Here is a 24561-nt window from a genome sequence, read left to right as displayed (position 1 = left end):
GTGAGCCAGCCCCATCATGTTGCCAAACATGTGCTCTGTAGACACAAAGGAGGCAGTTGTGGGAAGGACCATACTGCTCATTAGCTGGGCCTCTGGCACTGGCTTTGTAGAGATGTCTGTGTTGAGTGATTTTCCAGCTGTTAATACAGGCTGAGTTCCACTTTAGTAAATTATTTTATAAACAGCTTATGTATGTTCAAAAGTGATTTACAATCCTCAAAATAGGACATACTAATCCAAAAATCCACACCACAAAACTCTGGGAAAGTAGTCAAATAATATTTGAACAGAATAGGAAACATTTGTTTCTAAGACCAAGATGCCATATGATGAAAAAAGTGGGCTTTGCTAGGATGGTTTGGGACCCCTTTACCCCTGACCCCCTATTATTATTAGCCCCCTATTACATGGTTCCCAGAACATTCACTCATGGTGGTGTTTGATGTCCTTGAGCTGTCTCTGTTTGAGGTGAGCACTCAGCAGGCTGAACTTCAGCTGTGGCTCATGTGTGGCAACTGGACTTTTTGATGCTGGTGACTCTGTGTCTCAGTTTCCCCCTTGGTAAAATGAGGGTTGAGGGGATGTGCCCGAGGACCCATTTTTAAAAAAGTCAAGACCAATTCTTTTGTATTCTCAGCTCCTAGGAGGTATTGCTGCTAATGATATTACAGATATATCAGAGAAAGTTGACAAACTGTTCTTGGGCTATGAGCCTAGCAATTAAAAGTGAGGAGCTAAGCTAAGAGATTGACTGTAGATAATGGAATTAGAAGAACGTTCTCTACAGGACCTGCGAAATACTAAACTAACATTCTGCTTAGGAAATTGTACAGTGTGCTATGTGAATGGTGAGTTTGGACCTGGCAGCTGTTCCTATACGCCATGGCATAGCAGTCTTTGAGTCTCATCCCGAAAGGCTGCCGACTGGAGCCAGATTAGCCTTCCTCTGCCCTTTTTTTTTTTTTTTTTTTTTTTTTGGTTTTTCGAGACAAGGTTTCTCTGTGTAGCTTTGCGCCTTTCCTGGGACTCACTTGGTAGCCCAGGCTGGCCTTGAACTCACAGAGATCCGCCTGGCTCTGCCTCCCGAGTGCTGGGATTAAAGGCGTGCGCCACCACCGCCCGGCCTTTTTTTTTTTTTTTTTTTTTTGTTCCTCTGCCTTTTTACCTGCCCTCTACCAGCCACAAATCTCTCAGGAAACTGCAGGATGATCTGGGCAGCCTTGGCAGAGCGGCATGATGCCTGGTGTAGTTTCTTCAGGCTAGAAGCAGAAGTCTTATCAGGGGCCTCCCGATTTCTACTTGGCTGTAGGCCCAGTGGATCAGGGACCACTTGGTCCAGTGGATTGGTTCAGGGAATCAATAGTTTCCTTTAGGCCTAGTGTAGCTAGAGTTTTCTTGCCTGGCCCACAGTCAGGACAAATCTCTGTCACCCGCCAGTCTCATAGCCGCTCAGACGCAACCAAGTAAACACAGAGACTTGTATTGCTTACAAACTGTATGGCTGTGGTAGGCTTCTTGCTAACTGTTCTTATATCTTAAATTAATCCATTTCTATAAATCTATACCTTGCCACGTGGCTCGTGGCTTACCGGCATCTTCACATGCTGCTTGTCATGGCAGCAGCTGGCAGTGCCTCCCCACTCCTTCCTGTTCTCTCAATTCTCCTCTCTGTTAGTCTTGCCTATACTTCCTGCCTGGCTGCTGTGGGATGGTCTATATGTCAAATGTGTTGCTGATTGGTCAATGAATAAATCACTGATTGGTCAGTGGCCAGGCAGGAAGTATAGGGGGGACTAACAGAGAGGAGAATGGAGAGAACAGGAAGCTGGGTGAGAGAGACACTGCCAGCCGCCATCAGGACAAGGAAGATGTAAAGTACCGGTAAGCCACAAGCCACGTGGCAAGGTATAGATGAATAGAAATGGATTAATTTAAGCTGTAAGAACAGTTAGCAAGAAGCCTGCCACGGCCATACAGTTTGTAACCAATATAAGTCTCTGTGTTTACTTGGTCGGGTCTGAATGGCTGTGGGACTGGCGGGTGTCAGAGATTTGTCCTGACTGTGGGCCAGGCAGGAAAACTCTAGCTACACCTGGCCACTGGCCAATCAGTGTATTATTTATTGACCAATCAGAGCAACACATTTGACATACAGACCATCCCACAGCAGACCTAGTTCCCTGGATTCCACTTGTGGATTCTGTTCTGGAAACGGGGCACACAAGACTTGTCCAGTGGCAACACTCTTTAGTGTTGTGGAAAATGTCATTACCTTGTACTTCAGAGAGATCACCCCCAAGCACAGAGTAAAGAGCTGGAGCCAGGGGAGGAGCCAGGGGAGTTGAGTTGATTCCCAGCAGAACAGATGTGTGGGGAGGTTCCCATTATCTTCCTCCATATCTAACACTTTCTTTCAAAGCAGGCCACAGTTGGTTGTTATTTTCACTCCGATGTTCAGATGCTTCTTTTCTCTTCTGGGCTTCAGATCTTTAAATATATAGTTAAACAAATATGGTGGGGGGAGGGGGGATGTTTACTATCTGCCAGGCACTCATAAAACCAGGACAACTGTAGTCTAGCTCTCACAGAACTCACAGTGGTAGGCACAGGGACACCTGTTTTGTGTGTCAGCCTCATGCAAGATCATGAGCAGAATTGCTTTAAAGTAAACTGGACTTTTCAGTTCTCCCTTTTTGCTCTTCTTTCGTTGACTGGTGTAAACCTATCAACTCAGCTTTGAAGAGACTCTCCCGTTGGTCCTGTGAAGGAATCTGCACGTACCACCGAACTTCATTCTCCACCCATCTGTGGTGTTTCTACCCTTTGGGAGTTTTTTCAGAGCCTCTCATGACCTTGAGGGCACAGGCTTTCTGATGTATGGGGTCTTAGTCCTTAAAGAATGACTTACTGCAATTCTCTTTTCTGGAACCATCCCAAGGGAGCCACATTCTGAAGATAGGCTTGTTTTTGAGGAATCTTTGGGGGGCACATGGAACACCCCAAGGAGGGGAACCTGTAGTGTAGTCACCCTACAGAGTCATTGACCAGGACCAGATTAATCTCCCTGTGCTGGCTAGAACAGGCACATGCTGCTGTTCACAATAATTTACCCACCAGACACTTGGATTAGGCCTGAATGTTGTTCCTTTATCCCACCCTGCTCACCCTGCTGGCCTTTGCTGTGCTTCCTTCTGCCTCCTCAGAGACACTTGGAATTGTCCCATGGGGGAAGTCATCATCCCCCCACTGATGACTGCTCACTTTTCAAAGTTCTCACAGCTTTCACCTTGAGACAAATTCCCTGGTCCTCCAGCTGTGAGAGAAGTTGGAATTTATATATTTCCAATGAAGATTAATAATTCATTAGATGCTTAAGTGGAAAAGCAAAGTACCAATTAATCAGGCCTCCACTCAGACACACTTCCCAGCCACAAGTCTGTGGGCATTGGCCATGCTTTACACTGTCATCCCAGGAAGTAGGTCAGCGCTGCAGAAAAACAGCCTCTTGTGCATTAGCATCTGTTCTCTCTAATCGCTGTACGCAGCTCTGGGTCTTACTATAGTCTTTATTAGTTGTCCCAGCTGGGATTTATGTTGCCAGGAATAAAGGACCAAGTGTGGGAGGAGTTATCCATGAAAGATCCAGGTCATGTAGTACAGGGTAGGGGATTTGGCTGACTCAACTTCCTTGCCCATAGAGCCTCAGGGTTGTAGCTGAAAGTTTTCTCCTGTGTCCTGCTCGGTCCGCAGCCACTCAGATCTAAGTATATACACACAGGCTTATGTTAATTAAAACTGCTTGGCCATTAGCTCAGGCTAACTATTGACTATCTCTTACACTTAAACTCAGCCCATTTCTGTTAATCTATATGTTGCCATGTGTTCCGTGGCTCTACCTGTGTGCCATTACATGCTGCTCCCTGGGTGGCGGGCTGGTGTCCCCCACCCACCTTCTTCCTGTCTCTCCCTTTGAATTTCCTGCCTGACTCTAAGCTGCCTTGCCATAGGCCAAACGGCTTTATTTATCAACCAGTCAGAGAAACACATATTCTCAGTGTACAGAAAGACGTTCCCCCATCACAGAGTACCAGGACCTAAAGTAGACTCAGAGGGTGCATGTCTTAGAACTCTCTCTAGGGCTTGGCACCTAGGAACTATACCAGGCTCATGACTCCCCCAATGCCAGGCATAGCTCAATACTAAGAACCTGTACCTGGGGATCTCAGAGCTCAGACCAGATCCTATGTAAAGTTTGTGTTTGGGTAAGGCAGGTTTATTCTGGGGATGGAGGGGGAGTTGGGCCAGGCAGGACTTGCCCAGGACTTGTAAGACAAGACTCTCCCACCCAGTCTTGACTTTTAACAGGTACCATTGAATGCTCACCCATTTTCTCCAAAGAGAGATTTGGTTTTAATTGGACCCACTGGGTGAAGGTGGAAACTATGAGGCCTAATAAGGACATCACTTTATGATGAGGCGTTAGACAGCAGGACCAGCCCAGCCACAGCATCCCAACTCCTATGGCTATTACAAACCTCGTGCTCCTGAAGCCTAAAATGGTTACTATTGCCTATTCACATGAGTTTGCTCACCCCTGGTAAGCTGGTGCCAGCTTGTTCTGATGTGTCATGTGACAATGGCAGCATGTGTCTGGGAGCATGTGTCCTGTCTCAGAGGTGCCATATTCCCAAGGTACTGCAGAATATAAGGGGTTTCCTGACTTATTTCTGTGTCTGGAAGGACCTGCTGGCCACACTCCCAATGTTCTTTTTGCATCGCTCACCTGTAGCTTGGCTGGGTCCTTCACTTGCTTGTTCATGTCACTCCACTTGACTGAGTGAGAGGTCACTTTGCTCTCTCACTCAGTCCTGGAGGTTTCACTCAGGGCCTGACTTGCCCAGTGAACTCTACATTGGGCAGGAAACCTGAGCACAGAAGTCTCAACAACAGGCTGAAAAGAGCCAGTATAATTGGACGTTTCCTGTCCCGACTGCCTGGTCCCAAATAACTAACTCAGAGGCTGAATATGAATTATAAATGCTTGGCCAATAGCTCAGGCTTGTTACTAGCTAATTCTTACACTTAAATTAACCCATATTTCTATTTATGCTTTTCCACGTGGCTCATGGCTTGTTACCTTTTTTTTAAACATGTCCTGCTTGCTCGGTGGCTAACTGGCATCTCTCCTGACTCTGCCCCTTCTTCTCCCATCATTCTCTCTGTGTCAGGCTGCCTCACCCAACCTGTTCTTGCCCTATTATCGGCCAATCAGTTTTTTTTATTAACAATGAGCATAATCCACAGCAAACCAATGCTTCTGCTTTAATGATTTCATATTATTACAGATTCTCTTTGAAAGAGTTGCTTAAAGAAACGCAAAGAGGCCTGACAAACAGCCAGGTGAGCCCTTGTGTCACTTCCTTAGCTCTTTCTTAGACCAGACAGCTTCCCCCAGGGGCTTTCTTGGGGCAATTTGCATATGTCCCCCAAAGTTCATGTCTTAGAGACTCATCCCCCAAAGTCAGGTTGGTGATGTTTGGATTAGAGCCTTTGGAAGGTGACTGAGTTAGATAAGGACCAGAGGGTGACCTTAAAGCTTTATGAGAAGAGGAAGGGAAGGCTGAGCTGGCACATGTGACTGTTTGGCTATAGGATACCACATAGCCCAAGGCCCTCACAGAGAAGAGAGTGCAAAGAAGGTAAGGACAGAGGGTGGGACTGTGGTCCAGCAGTAGGGCGCTTGCCTAGTGTTCACAAGGACTTGATCCTCAGCACTGCAAAAAGTTAATTAAATTAAAGATAAAAAGGAGAGTTGGAGAACTACTGACCAGATTCCTGCAAAGTGAGGGACGGGACTCCATGGAAGGTAGCCTCCATGGCTGGGCCACCTTCTGAGAAATGAAACCAGAGGTGGGCTGTAGCAGCTCACTTTGTTGTTTGCTCTTAGAGTTTCCTGAAAGTCTACTTTTCTGAATGGTGGCAACCTAGCTCACACTCATTCACATTATGTCTGAACAGTCACCCTAAAAGTCAGCCTTGGACACCTGTCTTCCTCAGTATCCCATTGGACTCTGCTGGGCAAATTTAAGGAACCCTCATTTACAGAAATGAAAACTGATGTAGCACTCTGGATATCAGTATTAAGAATCCTCAAAAAACTAAAAATAAACCTACCATATGACCCAGCTATATCACTCCTTGGCATGTGCACAAAGGACTCAGCATCCTACTCTACAGATAGTTGCTTAGCCATGCTCATTGCTGTTATAGTCACAATAGCCAGAGAATTGAAACAACCTAAATGTCCAACAGCAGATGAGTGGAAGATGAAAATGTGGCATATATACAATGGCATACTATTCATCACCATACTGTAGAGACAAATGAAATCTTAAAATTTGTAGGTAAATGGATGGACCTAGAAGATAGAACAAAGTGAGGTAACATGGACTCAGAAAGATAAATGGTACATGTTCCCTCTCATATGTGGTTCTAAGCTCCAAAATCTTCAGATATGAATATGCAACATGGAGCAATTGAAGAAACCAGGAATGTAGAAGGGGACTGTGGTAGATGGGGCTTGAGAGGGGATCCATGATACAGGTGATATGAAGCGGGGCTATGGAAAAATGGAGAGGAGCCTCCACCTGTGGAGGGGAGAAGGAGGTTGATACAGAAGAGAGAGGAGGTACAAACAACACTAAGGGTGCTTGATAAAACCTTTAGGAAACGTATTATTTTCTGTTTACCTAAAACCATACATGATACATATAAGTGTATGCATATATCTATATCCATCTCCATCTCTCTCTCTCTCTCTCTCTCTCTCTCTCTCTATATATATATATATATATATATATATATATATATATTCATCTACACACCTTCATATATAGATCTTAAAGGAAGCTACACCATTGGGGATCATTTCGGCAATGTTCCCCACAAGAACTATAGACTAACAAAAATCCCAGTACCAGGTTTGAGAATGGTTGACCAGTGTATTCCAAGTGACTCCAAAAATAATAAAGACTATGGCTGTTGCCCTTGGGGGCTTCTCAGAGGCAAAACCCTATTGCTGAAGACACTGCGTAATTTAGGATATAGGACTTCAATTATCTGAGCTGGATCTAACCTGAAAGCCTTCTTTCTGTGGCTTAGCTTTCATGGTACCAGAAAATACTATGCAATTTGTCAAGGGAAGGAAACTGTTGAGTCCTGCCCAACTGTGACACCTAAGAACCACAAAAATGGCAGGGAGGTGGTGTTGCATGCTTTTAATCCCAGCACTTGGAAGGCAGAGGCAGGTGGATCTCTGTGAGTTCAAGGCCAGCCTGGTCTACAGAGGGAGTTCCAGGACAGCCAAGGCTACACAGAGAAAAATCAAACCTATGACCTAGCTATGGACTCTTCATAGGATACTTGATTTAGATCAAGAAACACAGATGGGTCCAGAAGGAAAAGGATAGAAAAGCTGTGCTATACCAATAGGAAGCCAAGGCCAGTGTGTGAATGAAAGATGGTAGATGTTAAGTCAGAAAAATATACAGAGACAAAGTATAAACTCATTAAAGATTCAGTATAATAACATACAAAACAATTGCATACATTTATGACACAATGGAAATCTTCACAGAATTGAAGACACAGACAGCCATACAATAATACCTGAAGATCTCAATGCCTCACTCAAATTCATTCTAAAATTTATATGGAATACCAAGGGACCCTAGTGAGACAGAGAGATCTTGAAAAAGGAGGAAGCTGAGCTTCAAACACATCTCAAGATTCAATAACCAGCAGTACAGTTCTGACGTATGGATAGACACATTGACCAGTGCCAGAACCAAACCCTGCAGACATGGCTAGTTGTGGTCATGTGCTCCTCAGACAGGATGCCAAGACCATCCAATGAGAAAGAACAGCTTCTTCAGCTTGGTGCAGGGAAAACTGGGTGTCCATATGCAAAAGAGTGATGCTGGACCATACTGAGCTTATTGTGACTCAGTGACTTCTGTAAAATCCATCTCTAAACACAGCCTCATTCTGCATCCTGGGGCAAAGACTCATTGTACAATGGGTTTCTCTGTGTAGCTTTGTGCCTTTCCTGGATCTCATTTTGTAGACCAGGCTGGCCTCAAACTCACAGAGATCTGCCTGCTTCTGCCTCCTGAGTGCTGGGATTAAAGGCATGCGCCACCACTGCCCAGCTCATTGTACAAGTTCTTGATGCACAAGATGGCCAAAGCAACTATTGGCTCTTAGTTTAAATGCAGGTTCATAAAGACCTAAAATGTGTAGATATTTATTTTCAGAAGTAAGCAAAGAGCATGCCCTTTCCTAACCATTGTTCCCTCATGGTTGTAGTTCCCTTGATGCTAAGGAAATTCATATGTTACAACGAGGAAAGTGAGAGGTAAGACAGACCACGACGCCGATCATGTATATGTAAGTTCTGTGCGCACACACTTAGCGTTATGTTTCTTGATGAACTGGCTGTTTATCTTTCTGGGCAGGAGAAGATGCCAAGCTCAGGAAGGGGTGCCAGTGCCGGGAAGGTGTCTATATTGCAAAGAGATGCTATGCTGATTAGTGGTGTGGTCTACAGGTATGAAGATGACAACCCTCTGGGTGGAATAAGCCATGCTTTCCATTTCTGCAGTTTATCTGATCAAAAGTGTCTGTCCTTCATTGCATTATGTAATATCATTGCTAGGTGAGTAAATAGATCATGTAATTTGTGTCGATTATTCATGGTTTACTTGGCAGAGTTAATTACTGTGAGGAATGCAGTGGTGGAAGTCTCAGGCTTCAGGCTGAGCAAGCAGTTTCCGTGCTGGTAGATGCTCTCAGGTGACAGAGTACAGCAAGCTGGTACTTCTGTGTATGGATGACTCTTCCCATGGTCCTGACCTCATTTCTGAGGGTGCAGCAGTACACACTGCTGAGGGCATGTGGTTGTCAGAGGTGGCACATAGGACATAGTCCTTGGAATCACCTTCTTCACATGGGCTCCAATGCCAGGCTCTTTATTCTATATTCTCAGTAACTATTTATTCATTCTTTAATGATTGAATATTAGATTATTTTCAGTTTTTAATTATCACTGCAATGACTATGTTTAAATTGGAGTATTGTTAGGAAAGGTTTCCAGAAATAAAATTACTGGGTTAAATGTAATGTACACTTTGAAGTTTATTTAAAAAATTTAGAGTAAATAAACTTGGGAACTAATATGTTGTGAGTTACAATGGGTATTACATTATATTATGATAATTCATTGTACTAAACCCACCAAGTTGTTTTTCATCATACTATGCATAGCTTGAAATTAATGTCACTGCCACTGTGTACAGGTCACTTTTATAGGCCATCAGAGCATCTAGGTTTAATTTTCTTTTACTTATTTGGAGTGTGCATCATTTTCCTTATTCTTCTTGCCTTTTCCAGTTTTTGGTAAAATGGTTATCAACAACTCCATTCTAGGACACATGGTGGCTCTAGATCAGCCGGGCAGGTCCTCATGGTGACCAAGTGTAGGGTGCATTTCCAAGATGCCTGGGTGAAGGTTTCTCATCTGTCCTGGAACATGTTACCTTTGCCTCTGTACAGGGAGTCTCTGTCACTGGAGCATCTTGTGGAGTCTTGTGGAGTCATTGGCTCCAGTGACTTGGTCTAGCTGCCGTACTGTCCTGCAAGTGCAGCCCTGACCCACTGTGGGCTCCCTGCAATCTAGCTGCTTCCACATTCTGGTGTGGCTGCTTTGCTCCAGGGTTATTGGCAGCCGCAAGGGTTTTGTATTGAACCTGGATGGAGCCTCTGAGAGGCCAGGGCTGGTTTGGGATTGAACTCCTGACCCACCCACCACCCCATGCTCAGTGCTATGCTGTAGAGGTCCTGATTGCTTTTGGGACTGTGTCTACTTTCTCTTTTGCCTTTGGGCCCTTAATCCCTTGACTGCCCATATCTTGGGCTATGCTTTGCTGTTCCTCAGCTTGTCTGGCAATGACTCTTAACCTTTCAGGTCACTCTCCTTATTGCCTCTTCCTCACAGTGACACATGGACCATCAGCTCTAACCACTCAGTGTCACCTGGACCCTCCAGCTCCGCCCATTTCTGCTGCTCTTCCTCCCTCCCTGTAAGACTCTCACTTTCACAGCGCATGCATCTCCCTGACAAAGCAGAGCTGTGGAGAGAGGGAAGAGGCAGATGCAGGGGGTGAGGGCCAGGGGATAATGAACTGAAGGCCCTAGGATGAGCAGGCCTCACCGGGAGTCAGGTACATGAGTTCAGAATCCACATGTGGCAACTCTCATACACTGGACCTAGATGAACCGTCAGCTGCTGTAGATGTAAGAATACTTACTATGGTGTCACAAAAAGGCCCTACTCCTGCAATAGAAAAATCAGCACCTAACAAGCCGCAGCACGGGGGCTTTACCATACTGTATCTTTAAAGCTGAAAGGAGGGTAATAATTTTTTATGATTAAAAAATCCACAGTTTACATATTTTACTTTAACTACATTATTTGAACCACAATAGCTAGGATTTTGAAGGGGCATTGCATTTCTGTTCCTTTTTGAGATTTTACATAAAACTCCACATGTGAGGATTATGAAAACCTTGACTTTTAAATGGAGAGCTGTCTGGCCCCTGCTTTGTAATTATCCTCCAGTGCGTTATCTTCAGCTCCAGCTGTTCAATAGAAGCAGCCTTTGAAAAGGTCCTAAACAGACTTGGGGGGTGAGTGTCCTCCCTGCAGGGTCCAGAAGAGAGATTGTCTTCAGCGGCCAGGTGACCACCTGCTGACATGGCCACTTGCTCCGCTTCCTTGTTAATTCTCCAGAGAACACAAAGGAAGGGTGTGCCTCTTTTCATCTAAAAAGAACACATTTCTATATAAAAGATGTCCCAAATCCTTTGTGTGGTCCGAGTCCCCGTGTAGCACACTGCTGGCAGTGAGGATGACAGTGTGAAGAGCTGTGACCTCCCGAGCTGCCTCTCCTGTCCTTGTCCCTATTTCCCAATAATGGAAGAGTTCATTTGTCGTTTGTAAATAGCTGGAGTAGAGGGAGGCTGCCCACTCATCCAGGCTAAGGTTCTACTTTAAACCAGAGTTAGAGGAGACATCTGTAGAGATAACACTCAGTGTCTCTCTCTATTAGAGACATGAATGTTCTAGTGAATATTGTCCAAGCAGCCCTAGGAAGAAATGAAAATACCAACAGGGCTGACTTTACCAAGTTCTTAGCACCTCTAAGTGTGGCAGGGGCAGCCTTCTGCCAACTCAGGCCCCAGGTCCCAGGCTCCAAGCTCCAGATCCCAGGCCCCAGGCCCCAGGTTCCAGACCCCAGGCTCCAGACCCCAGACCTCAGGCCCCAGATCCCAGACCTCAGGCCCCAGACCCCAGGCCCCAGACCCCAGACCTCAGGCCCCAGACCTCAGGCCCCAGACCCCAGGCTCCAGGCCCCAGGCTCCAGACCCCAGGCCCCAGGCCCAAGACCTCAGGCCCCAGGCTCCAGGCTCCAGGCCCCAGGCCCAAGCTTGCCCAGAGATGAGTGCCCTCAATTCTGTGTTCCACCTGTAGCTCATAGTGGGCAAATACTCAGGGAAACAGAAATACAGTTGTTGAAATACTGTACTCTGAGGTAGCAGTGGAGAACACATCTCTGATCTCAGATACTCTGGAGGCTGAGGCAGGAGAATGGAGACTTGAAAGCCAGCCTGGACTACATAGTGAGATTTGGCCCTGAAAAAGAAAAAATGAAGTTTCCTATGTTCGCAAGGGAAAGACTTCCACTCTGGCTTGCCTGAACAAAGCTGGCTAAGAACCTGTAGGCAGCTTGACCTACTTTCAATGAGTAAAAAGGGGGAAGGAGAGAGGAAGGGAATTGTCTGTGTGGCACTGAAAGGCCCGGGACCAGCATCCAGTTCTCAAGGGCTACCTCTGGGGTTGGAGGCCAGTCTCCAAGCATTCCATTTTCTGCATAACAGTTGCCCAAAGAGCTGGAGCTTCCTATCTCTTTTGTGAAGTTCCTATAATCTGAAGCAGCAGATTGAAAATGGCCGGTATTCGGTGAGAAAGGAAAGCTCATGTTTTCTCACAGATGGAGAAGCTTCTCACTGTGGTTCCCAGCTGTCCCAGCGGGCTGACTCCCTTGGGCCTATCCACAGAACTGCCCTGCTTTGGGCACCTCATTCTGAGCATCCCTAATCAGACAGGACAGCTGTGATCCTAGAGGGCCCAGCAGAGCTCACTTCTCTCTTCCTGCTGCTTTCTCTGAGGAAATTCCTCAGAAGCTCTCTGGATCACTTCTGTGTTCATGCTCTTGAGAATTTGATGGCAGTGTAGAATGTTCGTGACTACACACTCAGCAGCATGCTGAATGTGGAGCAGAAACATTTTATCTGCCTAGGGGCTAAGGGTCAGAATACACAAGTACCCACAGACAAGCACACATGTGCACAGACCTATACCTGAGCACATCCACACGCACACATAGGTGAACCCCATACACATTCATGAATACCCACCTACAAATGAGCATACACACTTGCATGTACAACATGTTCTTTAGGTACACTAAACACATATATAAATAACTGTGGGCATAGCACACACACACACACACACACACACATACACTTCAGCCTGCTCTGTTGACAAGGCTTAGGCTCTGTAGGACTGAGGGAGGGCATTAGGGCTGCAGGGTAGGAATAGCCAGGTATGCTGGGCACATCCTCATGGCCGCCACTTACACAACCCGTGTACTTCAGACCCACCTTCCTACATGAGGATGTAAGGAAGGATGGTCCGGAGTCAGGGCACTCAAGAGGTGTAGTAGCACACAGCTAGGTTCTGGAACCTCACCATCGTCCGTAGCAAACTCACACGGAATGAAATTATGTTTATTGCAGTCTATATACAGCTGAGTTCCACTCTGTGGCGCAGTTTGTAGATATTCCACATATAACACGTAAGATCACATGCTGACCATGTGGTTCACATGCATCTGCGACTGATCAGTTCCAGCAGTGGCGAGTTTGTGACCAGCACATCTCTTCACCAGGGAGAAGACCTAGGCCCAGCTCTGTCTAGTGTTAGCACATGCTGGGCCGAGGTGATGGTGTCCCTGCACATTGGAATGCTCCATGTGTGACCAGTGACTGCTTATCGGATGACGGCTGCTTGTGTTCACGGGTCCTACGTGTCTCTTTGGAGTCATGCCAGGGTGACCATGCCTGGTTGTTGATAGGACACTTTCAGATATGAAGGAACTTTGTTTCCCCAGAACTGCTGTATTAAGCAGTGATGACTCTGGGTGAAGAAAGGCAAGGCTCGTACCAGGGCTTGTAGCACCCACCTACAGCTACACCAGCACCTCTTTTTGGGGTGCCTGGCCTAAGCCGTTTGCTCCCCATGACCTGCTCTCTAGCCTTGCAGCCCTGGGAGGTAGCAGGTTAGTGGTGTCTTCTAGATTATCTGAGCTGTCCATCCAATCCAGCTGCCGTCAAAATGGGGGCTTGTTAAGAGTTGATGAGTCGGGCGGTGGTGGTGCACACCTTTAATCCCAGCACTTGGGAGGCAGAGGCAGGCAGATCTCTGTGACTTCGAGACCAGCTTGGTCTACAGAGTGAGATCCAGGACAGGCTCCAAAGCTACAGAGAAACCCTGTCTTGAAAAACAACAACTACCACCACCACCACCACCACCACCACCACCAACAACAACAACAACAAAAGAGTTGATGAAATCAAAACTCCAGGGGCAGTCCTGTGGGACAGACATTCCGGCCAGAAGTCTGGCTACTGGGCTTTAGCTAGTCTCTAGATACTCACTTCTCTGCTGTCCTGAAGTCCCCATGTACTGGTTTTATTTCTAGAGAACTGGAAATGGGGCTCTTACTTCTGTGGTTTCATGACCCTGAGACCTCTGGCCCTGAAACAATTGTTGAGATCACTGACATTCATGTTGCCTGGGATCTACATGCCACAGGAACCACAGGAAAAATACTTGGCAGCTCTTATCCTTGGCATGCACAAGTGTGTGTGTGTGTGTGTGTGTGTGTGTGTGTGTATGTGTGTGTGTTTGTGTGTATGTGTATGTGTGTGTATGTGCGTGTGTATATGTGTGTGTATGTGTGTGTGTATATGTGTGTGTGTATGGGTGTGTGTGTGTGTGTGTGTGTGTGGTTACATAGACTGTGTCAGAACACCAGGTCCAGAACCTACAGCCCTTGCACCGGGCCTGGGTGGCTTCTCAGGGTCTCTGGGCACTGCAGGGACAGGCGTTCTCACTCTTCAACTGCTCCTTCACCATGCTGTAACTTCCCTGCTCTGCCTGTCCACAGTCACAAATAACAGGAACAGTAAGAATTATTATTGGCAAATATTAGAAAGGAGTGCTTGATGTCATCTTATATTTTGAGAAAATAATTCTCTTTTTAAACAATGTTAAGATGCTGACTTTCTTCAAAAAGAGTACAGTTTTCTGTTGCCTAGAGAACATCCCTGGGTTGTATGGACAAGTCACCAGGGCCTCCATCTTGATGGGCCAGCCTGGAATCCAGAGCTGCTCATCACCTGTAGGAAGCAGCAGATGCCAAGTGACCAGGAGGATATGAGCTCCTGGCTTGGCCACTGAACCAGGAACATTGTCCCTGACTTGTCTTTGGTCACTACCAAACGGTCCAGGGAGTGGCAAGGGTGTGGCTGTCCAGATGCAGAGGCCCATCCCACAGCACAGAACTCAAGGCCGTGGGGACCAGGAAGCTTCTAGGATGAGAAGGCTGCCGTCAGCTGGTTTCCCTGGTCGGTCATAGATTGAGGAGGAATTTCATAGACATCCACAGGCATGCCACAGGGCGGTGATGATCAGCTGGTTCTGGACCCAGTTCCCCCTGCCAGGAGGCAGGGAACCAGAAACTTCCTCCTCGTCTTCTTCAGAGGTACCAGGCTCCAGTTTTGATGATCAAGGCCACTTGGCTTTCTTGCTGTCTTTGAAAGTAGACCTGCCTATGTGGCTGAGCCATGTTATGAAGAGGATGGATTAAAGGCTGGAGTTTGACAATAATAATTAGTGTTTCGATTGAGTTACACATGAGGATCAGAGTAAGGACCAGGGCTGACCCAGTAAGGCATCAGGCATCTGGAGCAGCAGAGGAAGCCAGCAAACACATGTGTCAAACCCAGCAGCACTGCCAGTTCCATTCGAGGGACACCGCTAAATGACCGAGGTCTCTGTCTGCAGGAAGGACTGGGTGCGGGAGCCACGGTGTATCTGTAGGGCGCTTTCTGAGCCATTCCGGGACACGGACCAGCTATGTAGCCGGTAGTCCCGGCTCCCAGGTTGGGTCAGGCACAGGCCTCGCCACCTTCTTTTCAGTTCACACTGTACCTGGGGATGAGGGAATTAATGAGGGTCAGCTTGGAATGCAGGAACTCATGTATTCTCTAAAGAGACAAGCAGCATGGATTCACCCATTGGACAGCAAACAGCACACAGCTGGTGTGGTTTAAACTCTTCTCTAGTAGCCACAGGATGGGTGCTCTGGCCCACCCCCATTACTGGTTCCTGGAGAGAAGTTTTATCCTCAGGAAGGTGTTGAGTGAGTGAGGAGGGGCAGGCAGAACACAGAGCTGTAGGAGATGGGCCGAGTTTTGCTGCGTATGAATGCCAAACACCAGGAGGTTATACTGATGCAGCATGGGGCTGTAAGTAGCTGGAGTAGACAGAAAAGGTATAGCCTTAGGGATATTGGGGAGTCTGATATAGTATGGGGGCCCGTCTTGCCTCAGCACAGCCCCATGGCTCCTTTAGGACCATCATCAACACCTTTCCCCTTTAAGGACTCTGAGTGAAGAAAGTGTTGGAAGGGGGCATGGATGTTGGCTCTGTAAAAGCCTTTCTTAGTGACTAGAAGAAGGGGCTCGTCATCAGGTGAGGGTCACAGGAACAGTCACCAATACCTAGGGTGGGTAGATTCTGGAGACTGAAGGGAGAATGGAAGGGAGTGGTCACAGAAGGAGAACCGGGCTCTGACTTTGTCTTGGGACAAAGTGATGCATCTCTCAATGAGGCCCAGCCCTTCCCACTAACACCATAACTTCTTGGACTCAGTTGCAGGTTGTGGAAGAGTAAGGTGCTGACCATGAAGAAGACATTGGTGGAGGACAGAGGTTAAATTTTGCTGGAAGGGGTGGAAGCCTTCCCAAGTGGGGATTTGGGGACAGCAACTTTGGCCTTGGTTGTGTGGGGCACAGCTGGGCAGAGGTGGGTGATGAGGCCCACTCCTGACCCCAGTGTCAGTGCTCAGTTCCAATTGACAGAGGACTTACCTCACTGTTCAGGAAGCAGTATAGCACTGCTACCACCAGGCCCTGCAAAGAGACAGAGGATCAGAGCTGCCCACAGTTTGCAGTGCCCACAGCGCCTCCCACACTTACCTGGAAGGACCCAACACATAGCTCAAACAGGATCTGGTATGTGGAGGAGATGCCGATGGGGAAAGCAGCAAACACCATGTAGTGGACGCCGAACAGTGGGATTAGCAGCAGTGTGGACTTGGCGAGCCTCCTGGTAGAAGAAGAACATGATACTTTGAGCTGCTCGCTCCTCCCACTCTGGACTGTGGGAGCTGTGGGCGGGGGGCGTCTGAAGTGGTCAGGGAACACGCAGGTGCTTACTTTTCTTGTACTTAGTGAACCCTCCTCTTGGCACATTTGGGCAGAATTTGCAAATGTGGCTATGTGATTTTACTCACGAAGAAAAGGTTCTTACAGGGCGTGTTGTGTGGCTCACCAGCTTTAGGGGACTTACGGTCCTTTGTCACCAGTGCCAACAAGTGGGCCACACTAGTCTTGAACAGATGCATTCTGGTAGGGCTGGGCTATTGTTCAGTGACAAAGCCTACTATGAGCAAGGACCCTGGACTCCATTCTTAGCAATGGGAGGGGGCACTGCATGAGGCATCCCCCCAACACATAGAGGGGTCCTTGCTTACTGATATAGACACCAGTCAATACGGATCAGGTTTTTCCTGGCAGCTGAGTTATCTCAACCACAGCTTCCCAGACTTCGACTGCGTTCGAACCATGTGGAGGTCTTGTTGTAGCTCAGGCCTCATCAGAATTCTGGAACAGGGGGACAGCGGGGCAACAGCCCCCAAATCTGCATTTCTGCCCAGTTCCTAGTGACTTTGAGAACCCATGCTCTAGGCCTATGACATGTGAGGCTTGCTGTCCTCATCATGTTCTATGAGCCCCATACTAGGGACCAGGTATCTAGCTTACCATCCTCAGGTGCTTCCAATTGCCCAGGAGTGAGTGCTCGTGAGAAACCACCTGGAGGGTATGCAGCCAAGTGGGAGCCCTCTCCTGGTTGCTGAGTATCTCTAAGCACACAGCCCATCTCGATTCAGCTAGGGGAAGCAGGAGACTCCTGCTTCCTGTCCCTCTTGCTTCTCTCATCACTTCCTAACACGGGGGGGGGGGGGGATCAATTTTCCCTAACTTATTTTTAAAGGTATCCTCTTCAAGTCCACACTGAACAGGGTATTCTGACTAATCTTACACCAGCTTGACACAGCTAGTTAGCTGAAAGGATCCAACCTCAACTGAGAAGATGCCTCCATAAGATCCGGCTGTACAGCATTTTCTTAATTAGTGATTGATGGGGGAAGGAAGGCCTAGCTGATTGTATTAGCTCCTGCCTCTAGGATCCTACCCTGTTTGAGTTCCTGTCCTGACATCTTTCAGTGATGAACAGTGATGTGGAAGTGTAAGTAGAATAAACTTTTTCCTACCCAACTTGCTTTTTGGTCATGGTGTTTCATTTTAGCAATAGTAATCCTAACTAAGACACAGGGTAAGTTCTAGAGGTGTGTGCCTTTCTCCACATCTTGTGTCCAAGGACAGGATTTCCCCTGTTTCATAGCCTGCACAGAAGCCTGGTCCTTTCTGTGATGGTCATGGGTACAAGAGGAAGGTATCCCTACCAACAAGACATCAGTGCAGCTGCTACCTTGCAGATGTGCACCCTCAAGGCTCTGTGCCCAAGTCCTTCAGCATCAGCATGGTGGGTCACTAGGCTACGGAGCACCATTCCTTTAGCTGAGGTTATAAGGGAGCTGCTGATAGGTCATTTACATGACCTGTCTACCCATCTGTCTCTAGGGACGTGCTGCGGGAAAGGAAGGTCCTTAGTCCTTCTTTGCTACAACCCAAGGGGTGAAGCACAGCCCTCTGCCCTTCTCATCACCCTGGAAAGCACAGACTTCATTACCCCATATAATTCTGTTTCCAAAATAAAAGCATCCATCTCAAGACCTTCTTAACAAACACTCCCCAGAAACCCAGAGGAAAGGTCAGCACGGACACTAAACAAGATTTGCTGAAAGTCCAAATTCAATTGCAGGGCGACTAAGAAGGCCCACCCTGCTTTTCAAGACTGCAGGGGGGATGCACGGGGACCAGCGTCTCTTATCAAGCACCATGTGGGCAGCCTACACCTTGTTATGTGTAGATCATTTCTTCCACAAATAGAAACTTATTCCTTGTACTTTGTGCACAGCATGGCACAACTAAGACTTAAATGCCCACCCAATCCCTTCTTGATTCTCTGTGCCAGGCACTGAATGTCTTTCAAGGATTAATTCAATTGTCTCTCAAACCTAACAGGCAAACATCCATCCTATTTTACAGGGAGGAGACAGAATATAGGGAAGGCCCCCTCCTGCTCAGCCATTCTTCAGCTCAGCACCCACATGGATGCTGCTTTATTTTTTTGTGGATGGGAAGGAACCTGGATGTAGGTGGTAATTTCCAAGTGCCTGGGAGCTGATGACCTGGCCAGAGAGATGCAGCACAGCCTCGTCTAAGCCTAGGCTCCTGAGCTGCATCAAATACACCAGCACTGAGCTCATTATGTTCAGGTCACACCTGAGTTGGAGTCTATTTTTAATTTGTGAATTACAGGTAATTTATGGATTCCTTGGATAATCATAAATTAGCTGGTGACATTCCTGACCTCTGCCCTGTGCCCTTCCCATGACGCACAGCTTGTTAGATAATTACTGAGGCAGGTCCAAGTACAAGATGCCAGCCCCAGGATCTGGTAGGAGAGACAGACAATATGAAGAATAATGTGTGGTTAAGGGAGATGACAAGCTGTGATATCAGAGCAAGGACATACATGTAAGGAACACCCTCATTCCAAGACTCTAGCATGCTCTCAAACATGAGAAAAGGTCCCCCCCCCTTTTTTTTAGCACCATCATCCTATCAGCACGGCTTCTTGGCCCCTCTGAATGCTGAGCTAGCAGACTCTAATGTCAGTGTCAGTGGTACCTTAGGCCATCTAGGAACCTGGAAGACCTACTGTCTAGCACTGTCTGCTCTCCACATACTTCGATGTATATTTTTCATGCTGGACCAGCAGATACTCACTTGTACTGTGACTGATCGTTGCCACCGACATCTGGGGAGGTTAGCTTCTGAAGTAAGATCCTTATAATGCTGATGAAGAGGGCAAAGTTGACCTGCACAGAGACAACAAAGGGCTACCTGATCTGTGGGTACCTTCAATCTTATCCCTGACCACCCATGTACAGGATTTGGCCACCATCTACCCCAGGCACTAGGTCTGCCCACTGCACCAAAGAAGACCTCATGTGGGCATTGGGGGCACTACTGCATAAAGTTGTGGTTATCTGAGCAGCTGGAGATGTGCAACTGACTATTATCATCTCCTTCAGGCCTAGATTCTGATCTTCACCCCTCAGAGTCCACCCTTCCCTGGGAACTGCCCTGGAGGTGATGGGGCCCTTCTTTAGGAAGGCGGTAGCCATTGGCGCACAGTGGCGTATGGTGGCTGCACTCTGCACAGTGCAGATACATAAAAGAAGAGCAGATCAGAGCCTCTCCATAGGCAGCTACTTACTACAATAGAAATTAGAATGGGTATCCGAATGACCCACCAGGGGATGCTGTGGTCGTTTGTGTCCCAACAACTGTTAGAGAGAAAGAAACTGGTGTCACATTGAATCAACCTACAAAGCAGGCTCTGTGCAGAAGTGTTCAGCTGAGGACTGACCTCTCACATGGAGCGCACAGAACCAACCTTCCCCCTTCTTGGACCTTTCTTTCCATCTGTCAATCAGACTCAGATTTCCCAGTCACCTCTCACTAGATCTAACTGCTGTGCATGTAGAGTGAAGCAGCTCTCCCTGGTGAGTCATCCAGACAGTCTGCTAACAGGGGGTGGGGGTGGGGTGGGGTGGGGAGGGACGGCATGTAGTTCCAGGGTGCCCAAGTCTCAAAGCTGCCATTTTAACTCAAGGCATGAGCTCTCCCTTCACCTGATATCATGAGGGCTTTTCTTCATTCTGAAAATACATATTCTCCCCAGTTGTTTGCATCTGTGTTTTAAAGGCAGAGTTAAAACTATGCCTTGAGAGTGGTTGAAGTGGGCCTGATTTTCCTTAAGGTTGATCTCCAGCAGAAGCATGATTATGTAAGGCTTCCCGCTCTGGTATCCACGGCCCACAGTGGATGCTAACTGTTCCAGCAAGGGCAGAGTTCCATGGCCTTTGGACCCCAGTTTGGCAGTGTGACACAGGCGGTTGAGCCGGCTCTGAGAACTTGTGTTCATCCTCTCAGGAACCCACAGAGCATGGAGAGCCTTCCAGCCTTCCAGGGTGACTAGGCCAGCTACCCCAGCTGACCCCAGGGTGACGACTGGGCCAGCTACCCCAGCTGAGGGGTTTCTTTCCACTGTCAGTGTGAAGTCAAGGCTAAAGAGGTTGCTTTAGACCATCCACTCACAGAGTGATATGCTTTTCAGCGGACAGTTGCTGCCCTGGGGTCTTTTGTGGGAGACATTTAGGCTAGGAGTGCATGTGTCACTACCACTAGGCTCAGAAGTTCTTGAAGGAGGAGCTGCTCACAGAGGTCATCCAGGCAGCCAGGTAGCCTGATCTCAATGTTTTCTATTGTTGTTTTTTTCCCCCCACCAAACCTGCTTATTCCTGCTTCACTCTTCTCGTGACACCAAGGAGTCATGAAAAATATCACCCATTCTGCCTGGTTTGTCCCAGTTTTAGCTAAACCACAGGCCTGGCTTGATCTTCACCTCTCATGTCTTCCAAACACTGGAACGTGTAGTGAGTCTTGCCCACGACCATCCACGCGTCTGTCTGCTAATCACAGGGTGCTAAATGCTGCCTAGAAATGTCTTGACTGGCAGAAAGTGTTTCTTGCCTCTAATCATACAAGCTTCTTTAGTTCCCAGATATTCAACCAGCACTGGAAGACCTTATTTCACAGGTGTGGCTACACACACAGCACTCACCCTGTGTCTTCTAAAGAGAGGCGAGTTGCTGTCCATGCGCCTATACACACACTGGGGATGCCTGTGGAGAGACCCCATCAGATTGGCTCAATCTCATTGATGAGGAACAGCCTCCCCACACATCTGGTACTCAAGAGCCAGAACTTCCAAAGAAGAATTTGCAACCAAAGGACCATATGCAAGCTCTCGCTTAATGTCTTCATCAGTATGTGAACTTACACCTTATTAGGCCACAAAGGTATGTCTGAAAGTTGAGGCTTTGAACAGGGCTGAAACCTGTCTCCTAAAGACAGGGAGGCCAGGTAAGAGGGAGCCATGCTCACAGGCTCCATGATGCCTTAGTGGCTGTATGTTTGCCCCTCCAAGCCACACAAGCTTCCATCCCTCCCTGCTCTGGGAAGGGCTGGGCTCCTGCCGTCGGGTAGATGTGCCATTAGTCTGATCCTCCCTGATTTTCCTTTGTTAATATGAACTGACAGGGAAAAGGGGGTAGGAACAACTATTTTGCTACTTGTCAGTAGCTCAGTTTCATTTAAGGTCAAGGTGTGCGTGTGCACGCTGGCGGGCGGGTGGGGGGTGGTGGTGAACGGAGGTAGAACGCTAAAGCAATTTAAGCCAGGTCCTTAGTTGACATCAATGGAATCCCCAGTGCACCCAAGGTGACCACTTAGTATCCCCGAGGGTGTGGAGTTCTGAGCAGAAGCCTGCATACTTTGGCCAAATGAATCAAGGGAATCAAGATGGGGAGTATGAAGCCCTTACCCCATCCAATCAGAAGATAGGCCAGGAAGCACCTGCTGGGAGGAAGGATGGCCACCAGGAGGGTGTGCAGGTAGAGACCCTCCACCAGAAGCCAGTAGAAGTTCGCCATGATACAATACTGGAAGAATACCAGGCTGAGCTTGCAGCCGACCTGGAACCAGAGAAGTGAGAGAATGTGCCAATTGGTAAAAATAGTTATGGTAGGCAGAGCTGTTCTCTGTTTGGATTGAGTTGTAAAGCAAAGCCAGAGTACTGACTTGGAGGGATGTTGTTAATTTCTTGTCCTGGCAGAGGCCAAAAATGTGTTCTACTGGGGCAGAGCCCATTGTATATACAATGCCAGGGACCATCTGCAGGGAGCCTCTGCTTCTCTGAAGAGAGAAGTACAGGCAGAGAGTTCCTGGGAGCCAGTCACTGGCTACCTTCCTGGACACCAGGCTCAGACATACCTCCTCCTACGTGGTCCTCCTTCATGCTGTGTTACTCCTGGCCCCTCAGACATGCCCTTACCTCAGTTCTTCCTTCACTGCCCATTCAAGAGGCCCACCCTCTCCAGGACATGCAGTGGAGGAGAGCACTTGCTGGGTGAAGTGATGGGTGGGATGTTTGTCTTAGGGTTTCTATTGCTGTGATAAAACACCAGGACCAAAAATAGTTCAAGGAGGAAAGGGTTTATTTTATCTTCTCTCTAGAGAAGTCATCACTAAGAGGAGTCAGGGCAGGAACTCAAGGCGGGAACCTGGAGGCAGGAACTAGAGTGGAAGCCAGGAGGAGTGCTGCTGACTGGCTTGCTCCTCCTGGCTTGCTCAGCCAGTGAGCTGGACTGGTTCGTATCAATCATCAATCAAGAAAATGCTCACAGGCCAGTCTGGTGGAGGTAATCCACTTGCCAGATGACTCTAGCTTGTGTCAAGTTCAGAACAAACTAGTGAGGACGATGCTAGGCACACCTGAGGTATGTACAGGGGAAGGGCCAGGATGCCTGGAGGCTGTCAGTGGCTGGATGCTGGGGAAAGGGTAGCCTATGGCCAGTGAACCTGCAGCTCCCTGGCCTCAGCCCCCACATCTGAACAAAGGATCAACGTTGGAAAGGGCTGACAGACTGTCGTCATTTCCTTAATAGATAATAGAAGTTTGGGAAGAGAAAACAGTGGGTCACAGCTAGGTTCCTAAAGTTAAAAAAAAAAACAAAAACTTGACAACCTTTAAATTAATACTTAATCCCCTTGTCCCAGTGAAGACCATTTTAAAACTCTTAGGAAAAATAATTCATTTGCTATATTTCTCCTATTTTACACTTTATTTCCAACTCTAATTAATTTCTCAAAATTTAAATACCCACTCTTTTGCAATCTTTTTCATATATATATGTGTATGTTGTAGCTACACACATCCCATGTACAGATACAAATTTGTGCTCACCTATATGAGTGAGCACAATATCACACACATACACACACATATATATAACACATGCATTTGAATATATTCCCATTCTATACATAAAATACATCCATCCTGCATATACCTATTCATAATACAATATTATCCACATATATGTATTTCTACTTGTGTATATTTATAGTTATACATCTTTATAGATAGAAGAGAATGGAGTTGAAAGTGATATTCTTTCCCCTATAGAAGCAGTAATTTCCCATTTGCTTATAAAGTTGAAATCCCTGGTTTATGAAATCCCTGCTTATGTGAAGGGAGAGCAAATGTTGGAATATACCGATTATATATTTTACACCATACACAGGGTAGATGTACTTACAGGAAACATGGAAGCCTTTCCAGATGTCCTCAGTGGCCATGAGGGGCTTGACCTTAACGTGCTGAATTCTACCCATACCCCAGCCTGTTCCACATTTCCCTAGTCTCATGCTTTGCTGACTCCTTTTTCTCCAAATGAAATTAAGGTACAGAAAGTCTTCTGTTTCTAGGAACAGTCAGACACCTGTCCATCTTCATCAGTGAAGATTTCAGCAGTCTCTGGTCTATCATGAGATCCTGAGCATAAATGTCACAACCACCCAGGCATGAAACTGCAATAGTGGGTGACACAAATTAAAAATCTTTGAGAGATGAGTCTTGTAAGTGATGATTTGTTTAAATGTATCTTGCTTTTTTGACATTTGATAAAGGCTACCTTACCTCAAAACACAAAATGAGTAAATTACAAGTGTGTTAAAGACATAAATGAACAAATTTGAAAATAAATATCTCTTAATCAAGATAGGAAACCTGAAAACCAAATATAAACATAATGCTAAAAGGCAAGAAGACATTTTGAGCTTACAAAAATACTGAAAACTTCTAGGAAGCAAAATACCACTAAATGCAACTGACAAATGGTGAATCTGGAAATACATTTGCAACAGAAACATAAAAGGCTCATTTTAGTAAACAACGGTAATAGGCAAACTTGTCGAGGAAAGATAGCA

The 24561-nt window shown here is 47.0% G+C and overlaps 2 protein-coding genes and 1 long non-coding RNA gene across 3 annotated transcripts in view; 2 read left to right on the top strand and 1 right to left on the bottom strand.

Annotated features, from left to right (window-relative positions):
- Window positions 1-16314, top strand: part of Dync2i1 (dynein 2 intermediate chain 1) — a 120714-nt gene extending 104400 nt beyond the window's left edge. The window contains exon 22 of the mRNA XM_052739173.1: window positions 16124-16314. Within this exon, the coding sequence (XP_052595133.1) occupies window positions 16124-16187 (64 nt within the window). The 3' untranslated portion in view covers window positions 16188-16314. The remainder of the gene's footprint in view (window positions 1-16123) is intronic.
- Window positions 1193-8623, top strand: LOC128111040 (uncharacterized). The gene is made up of 3 exons (XR_008218445.1): window positions 1193-5400; window positions 8368-8416; window positions 8517-8623. It is a non-coding gene; the product is annotated as an uncharacterized LOC128111040 (long non-coding RNA).
- The window catches only part of Vipr2 (vasoactive intestinal peptide receptor 2), an 89128-nt gene continuing 69973 nt past the window's right edge, over window positions 5407-24561 (bottom strand). Inside the window, exons 7-13 of the mRNA XM_052739178.1 lie at window positions 22115-22265; window positions 21353-21413; window positions 19943-20012; window positions 19450-19541; window positions 16450-16579; window positions 16342-16383; window positions 5407-15400 (exon numbers count right to left, since the gene is read on the bottom strand). Coding sequence (XP_052595138.1) covers window positions 15227-15400; window positions 16342-16383; window positions 16450-16579; window positions 19450-19541; window positions 19943-20012; window positions 21353-21413; window positions 22115-22265 — 720 coding nt within the window. The 3' untranslated portion in view covers window positions 5407-15226. The remainder of the gene's footprint in view (window positions 15401-16341; window positions 16384-16449; window positions 16580-19449; window positions 19542-19942; window positions 20013-21352; window positions 21414-22114; window positions 22266-24561) is intronic.

This window comes from Peromyscus californicus, unplaced genomic scaffold, assembly GCF_007827085.1.
Source record: "Peromyscus californicus insignis strain IS unplaced genomic scaffold, ASM782708v3 Scaffold_15__1_contigs__length_86483966, whole genome shotgun sequence".
Taxonomy (NCBI): domain Eukaryota; kingdom Metazoa; phylum Chordata; class Mammalia; order Rodentia; family Cricetidae; genus Peromyscus; species Peromyscus californicus.
This window is presented reverse-complemented; position numbering and strand designations above follow the sequence as displayed.